At 42.6% G+C, this 9,307-nt stretch overlaps 1 protein-coding gene across 4 annotated transcripts in view; it reads right to left on the bottom strand.

Annotated features, from left to right (window-relative positions):
* Positions 1-676: 676 nt before the first annotated feature.
* Positions 677-9,307, bottom strand: part of GCDH (glutaryl-CoA dehydrogenase) — a 455,659-nt gene continuing 447,028 nt past the window's right edge. For all 4 annotated transcript variants that reach the window (XM_044084655.1, XM_044084654.1, XM_044084653.1 and 1 more), the window contains exon 11: positions 677-1,896. In XM_044084655.1, coding sequence (XP_043940590.1) covers positions 1,823-1,896 — 74 coding nt within the window. In that variant the 3' untranslated portion in view covers positions 677-1,822. The remainder of the gene's footprint in view (positions 1,897-9,307) is intronic.

Raw genomic sequence — 9,307 nt, 5'->3', positions numbered from 1 at the left:
AAATACACAGCAAGCAGTTGTGCTTCTTCAATAAAAAAAAATTCAGCTGACAAGTTCTTTTCATACAGATGTTTTAGCTTACACAGCACAGATGTTTTAGCTTACACAGCACAAAGATCAGCTGACTCTGCTACAGTGTCACGTTTCATTCTATTGTGGCAGTGATCTACAAGTGGACTGCACTGGAATTTTTCCAGTCAGCCATAATATCGAGAAGCATTCAAGTGCAGAACTTTCCAGAGGTCCGAGTAGTTTTGCTCTATAATTCTGAAGGGTGTTAAAGTGCATGCTGTAAGAACCTAATGAATTAATTGTGCAATGACTACAAAAAAAAAGTTACATCACCTAATTCTACGACAGAGCAGTTATGTATGAATAAATTATCAGAAATTCCCTCAGCTGATGCCTTGTCATGTTTCTCCATCATTAATGTCAGTAAAAAGGAAACATGTCTGACACAGATTGACTACTTAATAGTGGTGGCAAAGCAGAGATACATTAGCACTGCCAGTCTAAAATGGGTATTTCTGACAAGCGTTTCACTCTTTGTAGCAATTAAAATACTTCTTAAAAACTGAAAGAATGTAATTCAGAACGTCTCTTCTTTCAGTTACTGGAAGTAATGTAACAACATAATTACCTGAGAAGTGTCAGTGATGGTCATATGAGGACTTGGTGTATTTCAAAAGTTTATTTCTGCTAAAAATGTGGCTTATAAAGTTAGCCCATAAACAATATTATTCATTTTGGAATTTACACAAATATTCCACAGTATGCAACAAAAAGAGTGTAGCACCTCCTTATAATTCTAGTTTTGTTCTGCTCAATGAAAATGCAAAATTAATTAAAGAAACCCTAAAGACTGAAATACAAAATTGTACAAGATACACTATTTGAGCAATACTGTGCTGAAAGCAGCAGTAAACACCTGAGTGGTGTACATTTCTTCCAAATGAAGATCTCAGAGGTGTAGTACACTTCTCTCTTTCAAGGATTACAGTAATGGTCACAAAGCTGCAGTCAGTTTGGGAAACAAACATATGTTCAAAGAAGCAGTACATGTGAACGGTGCACATCAGATGCTAAATCAAGAGGGTTTGATTCAAATGCAGGCATAAAGGTACTGTCAGCATACTTGCCAGTTAAATGTTTTAGTGTGACCTAAGGGTTTCACTCCAGAGTTCAAACAAGCCCTTTAATGGCTCTGTTTTTCCAAGACAACAGAAAAGCAGGTTGCCTCTAATAAGTAATGGAAACACATATGCCTACATGTAAAATCTGAACTGTAAATCTTAGCAGTCAGAAGACATTTCAGATGCATCAAATCTAAGGCACTATTGTACTGAATTCATTTAGAACTTGCACTATCAAGTGAAGGCCTGATGCCGTACTTCTCTTGTCTGTGTATTCCAACGCTTGAGCAGCATAAAGGCAACAGATGACATTCATTCAAGTCTTGTACATTTGCAGAGTCTGACTGCACTGATATAATCTAGATGCATGTGATTACATTTTATCAAATTCATTGGCCCAGACTATTACAAGTACTGAATATTACAATGATAGCTGGTCAGCAAGTCCATAAGAATTAAGCATAATCTAAACTGAAGATATCAATACAAACTCCAGGTCACTGGCTGAGTAAATGTAACTCAGGATTAAGTATTCAAACAACATATTGAGCTGAGAACACTCTTATGTTTTACTTGTTTCTGATTATGAAAAATGGGATCAAATAAAGCTTTGACTGTTCAAAATGTTGACAGCAGCAACCAATCCTTTGCCTTCAGGTCATAAAATACTATTTTTCTGTTAACAAATTCTACTTCCCAACAGTGAAGGCCTGTAGTCCTGTGATTGCCCGGCCCAGGATTAAAGCATGTATATCGTGTGTACCTAGGAGGACAGACAGAAAAGGGGTTACACACACTAAAACAGAAAGCAAATATACACATTTGACTACTACATGGTCATTTAATCCCATGGCACTAAGTACGTTAAAAATACTCTCAAATACCAAGTAGGACATGCAGTAAAACATACAACATTTTGCCCCCCCCAAGATGCAGGATTTTCAAAGCCATAACCACCTTAATGACTTCTAGAAGGACATGATAACTTCATCTGCATGGTCCCAGGAAGATGTCACACCTTGTGGGATTAAGTATACCTGTCACTGTGTAAATCCCACCTTATCTGTAAACTGGGCAAGACTGCCAAATATACAAATCTTTTCCAGTGGTGCCCTTGGAGAAAGTACAGTTTTGTACCTACCATAAATGTAGATGTTCAAGTGTTCACATTGCTGCAGTCATCACACTTGGGTTATCCTGCCGTCAGGCGGTCCCACAGTCGGCCAGAGTTCCAAAGTCTTGGTCCGGCATCGGTTGCTGTCGCTTGTTCCCTGACGTCAGTGGGCCAGGGGTGTATAAGAGGCATCCAACGCCATTTTCTTCAGTTTTTTTTGCCCCAGATGTCAGGTGCCCCCAAGTACGTAGGCAATACACATTGCTAATAAAACATGTAAAAGGAATAAAAGGAATACCTTCAGTTACAAGCAAATACATCACAAAGGTTGTACAGGATAGAAAAGGTATAGAAAAGTTCAGCTAGGTCAGAGGGGATGGAGGAAGGGTAACCTGGACTGCAGCAGTGTAAACACTCGAACATCTACATTTATGGTAGGTACAAAACTGTACTATGTTCATCGTGTTACACTTTCTGCAGTCATCACACTTGGGTTGAATCCCAAAGCTAAGGATGGGTGGTGGAACTAAACAGGGTTTGGAGAGGCTAGTAGGCCCTGTAGAACTGCAGTGGCAAAGCCAGCTCTGGTTTTAGAGTATAGAGGTAAGTGATAGTGCTTGGTGAAGGTGTGCACTGAACTCCAAGTTGCAGCCTCCAAAATATCCTTGGTTGGCACCCCTCTGAGGAAGGCTGTTGATGTTGCTGTATCCCTGGTGGAAGGGGGCCTGATGTTACCAGATACAGGTTTCCCATGGTGTGTGTAGCAGAAACAGATACAATGTCCTATCCATTTTGAAATGGTCTGTTTTGAGATAGCCTTTCCTTGTGATCCTGCAGCATAGGATACAAAGAGCTGGTCAGATTTTCTGAAAGCCTTAGTTTTATCCAAGTAGTAACATAATTGCCTGTGAATGTCCAAAGAGTGTAGGAGCCTTTCCCCTTTGTTCTGGGGGTTTGGATAAAAGGTGGGCAAATTAATGGTTTGGTTTAGGGCCACACTGGATACCACCTTTGGCATAAAGGAAGGGTTAGTTCGTAAAGAGACTCTGTCTTGATGAAAAATGATGAAAGGCTCCACTGCCATTAGGGCCTGTAGCTCTGAGACTCTTCGTGCTGAAGTTATTGCTAGCAGCAGGGCCGTTTTCCATGATAGAAGCTGTAGATCAGCTGTAAGAGCTGGTTCAAAGGGCAGTAGTATAAGTTTTTCCAAAACAAAGTTGAGATCCCAAGTTGGTGTTGGTGCTCTCCGGGGCAGTCTTATGTTCTTAGGCCCTCTGAGGAACTGTCTTAGTAATGGATGTGAAAATATAGGAGGATCCGTGTTGTATTGAGCTGAAATAGCTGAGGCGTGGATCTTAATGGATGAAAAGGAAAGTCCTTTGTGCAACATCTCAGTTAAATATTGAAGAATCTGAGGAACATTTGGGAGAAGGGGATTTTGGCCTTTAACCTGGTTCCAGGCGCAGAATCTTTTCCATTTGTCTGAATAGGTTTCCTGGTGCTGGGCCTCTTGACCTCCAGAATGACATCCATCACAGCTTTAGAGAGAAATGTTGACTGGTTGTTTAGGTAATTTGCCATGCAGCCAGATTTAAAGTCTTGAGCTGGCTGTGTAAAATCTGATTGTTTTGCTGAATGAGCAGGTGAGGAATTGGAGGTAAAATCCATGGTGGGCCTTGAGCCATGTTCCTTAGTATTGGATACCAGTGTTGGCGTGGCCAGTCTGGAGCAATGAGTATCATTTGTGGCCTCTCTAATTTGGCTTTCAGCAGCACCTTTGCCAGAAGAGGCAGTGGAGGAAAGGCATACACTGTCAATGTTTTCCAACTGAATGAGAGGGCGTCCACTTTCCAAGCTAGTGTGTGGTATGTCCTTGTGCAGAATTTCTGTAGTTGGTAGTTTTGGGGGGAAGCAAACAGATCTATGTCTGGGCTCCCCCATTTTTGAGTTATCATTGCGAATACTTGTGGATCTAGTTTCCACTCGTAAGGATCTATGATGTTTCTGCTTAGATCGTCTGCCAATGTGTTTTTCTTTCCTGGCAGGAAATGTGCTTGTAGTTGAACTTGGTAGGTCAGTGCTGTGTTCCACAAGGTCATTGCTTGTCTGCATAGGGGGTAGGAATGTGTGCCCTCTTGCTTGTTTATGTACCACATCACTGTGGTGTTGTCCGTCTTTATTAGGAGTTGTCCTGGATGTAGGAGGTCCTTGAAAGCTGTTAGGGCATTTTGTACAGCTAGCATCTCTTTTTGATTGATATGTAGATGCCTTTGATCTGCAGACCATTTGCCCTGAATACACTGTCCTGCCATGTGCGCTCCCCAGGCATAATCCGATGCATCTGTTGTTACAGTTTGCCTGGCTGTGGGTAAGGTCAAAGGCTGACCCTTGTTGAGGTGACATGCCTGAGCCCACCATAAAAACTCCTGTTGAAGGCAGGGAATGAGTGGAATTATTGTTTCCAAGCTGTGGCTGTGTTGAGTCCATACGCTTTTCAGATACCATTGTAATTTCCTCATATGCAGTTTTGCAAATGGTATTAGTAGTATGCAAAATGCCATGAATCCCAAGGCCTGCAGAATTTTTCTTGCAGGGAGTTGGGTCTTTGTTGCCATCATTTTGAAGTATTGAGTCAGTTGTCCTTGCTTGTCTGGCGTGAGATAAGCCATCTGGGCCATTGTATTTAAGCTGGCACCCAGAATATTATGTCTTGTGAGGGCACTAGTTTTGACTTCTTTTCGTTTACTGTGTACCCTAGGCAACTTAATAGGTTTTTGACAAACGCCAGCTGCTTTAAAAGAATGTCCTTGCTTTCTGCTTGAATAAGGCAGTCGTCCAGGTATGGATATATTTGAATTCCTCTTTGTCTGCAGTATGCAATTACTGGTGCCAGGCATTTTGTGAAGATCCTGGGTGCAGTAGATAAGCCAAAGGGCAGTGCAGAGAATTGGTAATGGGTTGAACCTGCTATAAATCATAGGTATCTTCTGCAATTTTGTCTGATAGGGACATGCAGGTATGCCTCCTTGAGGTCCAACGTTACTAGCCAAGCCTTCTTGCCCAGCATGGGAAGAAGTTGCTGTAGTGTTAGCATCTTGAATTTGGGTACTTCCAGATATGTGTTTAGAATTGAGAGGTCCAGAATGGGTCTCCAGGCTTTGTCCTTTCGGGGAACTAGAAAGAGTCTTGAGTAAAATCCTTGTCCTTGCTCCTGTGCAGGAACCTGTTGAATGGCTCTCATGTCCATGAGAGCTGAAATTTGCTTTTGAGCCTCTGCCCATTGATTTGGTGGCAGGTTTGGCATTCCTTTTATCCTTGCTAAAGTGTGAAAGTGGAATCTGTATCCTTGAGATACAATATTTAGGACCCATTTGTCTTTTGTGATGATGTACCAGTTGTCTGCAAAAAGTGCTAGTTTTCCTCCCAATGGAGCTGCCAAGAGGGATTTGCTTGGTAGTCTGAGAGGTAAGTCATTGTGTTTGTCTTCTGATAGTTTGAGACCTGTCTTCTCCTCCTTTTTGGGTTGTGGCACCCCATTGTCGAGGCTGGTAAGAGCCTTGTGACTGTCCTCTGCCCCTTGGGCGTCTGTATTTGCCCCTCTGTGGTCTGGCAGAAGCTGGAAAGGACCAGTTTTTGGTTGGCCAATTTCTGCTGAAATGAGAGGGTTGAACCTGTAAAAAATCCTTGACCGTCTGCATAGATTTTGCCTTATCCTCCATTTTCTTTAAAACCTCTTCTGCTTTTACACCAAATAAAACATCCTGCTGTAAAGGTGCATCCAATAACTTTGCTTTAACATGATCAGGTAAAGTTTGTTCTTTTAACCAAGCATTCCTACGTATGACAGACCCTGTCACTGCTGCTCTACAAGAAGCTTCCAATGAATCAAATCCACATTGCAAAGTATGTTTTCCCACTCGTTCAGCTGCATGCAACAAATCTTGCATTTCCTTGTAATAAGGCTGTTCTGTATGTGTGATCACTTTTTGTTTTAATTGAGACATCAAATAATGTTGATATTTCAGCATATGAAACTGGCAATTTAAGGCCCTCATAGCTAGAGTAGCTGAGGTATATACTTTCTTTCCCCATCTGTCTAGTGCTCTAGAATCCCTTTTAGAGGGTACAGGATTTTTAGCAATAGAGGCCTTAACCCCTTTGGAACCCTGGGAAATGGTTTCTGGGTCAGCAACAGGGCTTTTATATAGGAATTTGTGTGAGTCAGGGACTCTGTAGTATCTGTCTGGTTTGGCTGGTGCAGGAAGCAGTGAATCTGGGTTAAGGCTAGATTCTGAATAAACATCATCCGCAATGTCTAACACGGGTGGAATAACAAGTGGTCTGTGCTGGGGTAGTAAAAGGAACTCTTGGAGCCTTTTCTTAGAATCAGAGTAATCCTGGCCTTCCCAGTGGAAATGTTCCCTCGTGGTATGTAAATTATCCCCAAAAGAGTAGTCTTCTGGGGGAGATGCTGAAGGGATAGACTCTTCAGCATCAGAGTCTTCATAAGGGGGAAAGGAATATTCCTGTTCCTCAGAAGAATCTGAGGAAATTGAAACCTGGTCAGAGGAAGCGTAGTTCTCCTCCTGTCTTGGACTTTTATCAGGAGGGGGATGGGAACCCCTGATTAAGGTAATTAAATCTTCAGCCATCTTAAGCATCTGTTTCTTAGGCATGGGGCCTTGTACTGAAGACTGCTGTACAGTCTTCTTTGTTTTTAAAGGGGTTTTCAGCTTTGCATAGGATATAATAGTGAGTGTAGTCAGTCTGAAGACACCTTCTGCAACTGAAGGCGTTTCAACTGCATCGGAATCTCCTTCAGCCATGGAGTCGAAAGGCCTAAAGGTAAAGGTTGTGGAGGCCTAGCAATCTCCGCTTGGGAATCGGATGCCACCTGGGGTTCTAAATCAGTGGTCGTCAGGGGCTGCATAGGCGCCTCACTGAAAACCGGAGAACTGGCGACTGGCCTAGCAGAGGCCTCGGAGTCTGGTTTGGGTCTCGGCTGCCTGTCCTTATCTTTGCGTTTTTTATGCATTCCAGTCGTCGGTTGCTCCGACGGCATGGTACAATTAAATTTCCTAACAAAATAATGTCGGGCAAAATCAAACGTTTAATAGTTCGTTTGTTAAACCTAGCACAAAACCGACAACCTGTGACGTCGTGGTCTGGGCCTAGGCAAGGAATACAATAAGAATGAAAGTCCTTATGAGGTATTTGCTTCCCACAAGAAATGCAATTGTTAACTTTTTCTGACATTGGACTGAGGCAAGAAAAGGTTCCCCAACGGGGTACTTAGCTTTATTGAAGACTTCGGTCTGAAATTCAATTTGAAAATCTCAGGAGTCGGCCGACTGGCACTTGCGAACTGCTTCTGCTTTGGGCATCGCGCGAAAAGAAAGACTGGAGAAAATGGCATCAGGTGCCTCTTATATACCCCTGGCGCACTGACATCAGTGAAGAAGCGACAGCAACCGACGCCGGACCAAGACTTTGGAACTCTGGCCGACTGTGGGATCGCCTGACGGCAGGATAACCCAAGTGTGATGACTGCAGCAGTGTAACACGATGAACATCTGGTATGTTTAAATGACTTGATCATAGCCCCATAGCATGCAAGCAGAAACCAAGGAAATGTAACCCAGGATCACAAGCTGAAGCACATTTAGCAGTTCACAGACAAAGCACATCTGTGCTATAAAGTCAGACAAGAGCACAAAGCAATGGCTGCAGAACCCACTCCACCTGAGGCTTTGAAAAATGGAACAGCACAACTAGTGACACTCATGTTTTAACAGCATTAGAGAGCTTGAGTCACACTGTAAATAATGGATCAATCCTGTAGTGGATGTTGTAATGAATAGCAATAAAAACAGGCAAGCAATCACAAACCCCATACCTAACATTTGTGTCTCCCTTTTCGAGCATTTAAGAATGATCATCTCCCAAATCAATCACATGACAATCTTGGTGTAAAAGTTTGTGTCCATCCATCCAGTCATCAAGACTAATCTTATATGACCTCCTATGCCCATACTGGGGACTTAAATCTACACACCAACAAATAAGGACTCACTGGTGGGATAGGTCATCGCTCAATGTATTTGCAGCCTATAAGTTACCAGTACAGGTCAAACAAAGTAGTAATATGACTTCTTTTGAATCTAATGGCTGGATGGAGAAAAAAATTACACCAGGATTATCATGCACAGACCAGACAGATTTGAGAGACTAGCACTACACCAGGATCATGCATGATTTCAGAGATAAGCATTATGATGGGATTATCATGTACAGACCTTTCTGATTTGGAAGGGGAGCACTACACCATGATTATCATGTACAGACCTGACTGATTTGGGTGGCAAGCACTACACCAGGATCATTGTGTATAGACCAGGCTGATTTCAGAGGTGAGCACTACACTGGGATTATTGTGTATACACCTGGTAATTTGGGAGGAGAGTACTACACTGAGATTATTGTGTACAGACTGGGCTGATTTCAGAGTTGAACACCACACTGAGATTATTGTGTACAGACTTGTCTGATTTGGATGGGGAACACTACACTGGGATTACTGTGTACAGACCTGACTGACTATCATGTATAGACCTTGCTGATTTGAGAGGTACGCACTACACCAAAATTATCGTGTATAGACCTGTCTAATTTCAGAGTTGACCACTGCACCTGGATTATCATGCACAGACCTGTCTGATTTGGAAGGGGAGCACTAAACTGGGATTATCATGTACAGACTTGTCTGATTTGGGATGGGAGCACTAGACCACGATTATCGTGTAGAGATGTGTCTGATTTGGGAGGGGAGCACTAGACCACGATTATCATGTACAGACTTGTCTGATTTGTGAGGGGAGCACTACACCTGGATTATCATGTACAGACCTGACCGATTTGGGTGGCGAGCATTACACTGGGATTATCGTGTATAGACCTGGCTGATTTGAGAGGTGAGCGCTACACTGGGACTATTGTGTACACACCTTGTAATTTGGGAGGGAAGAACTACATCGGGATTATTATGTACAGACCTGTCTGC

The sequence above is a fragment of the Protopterus annectens genome, chromosome 9.part0 (assembly GCF_019279795.1).
Source record: "Protopterus annectens isolate FY-2018-M chromosome 9.part0, PAN1.0, whole genome shotgun sequence".
NCBI lineage: Eukaryota > Metazoa > Chordata > Ceratodontiformes > Protopteridae > Protopterus > Protopterus annectens.
This window is presented reverse-complemented; position numbering and strand designations above follow the sequence as displayed.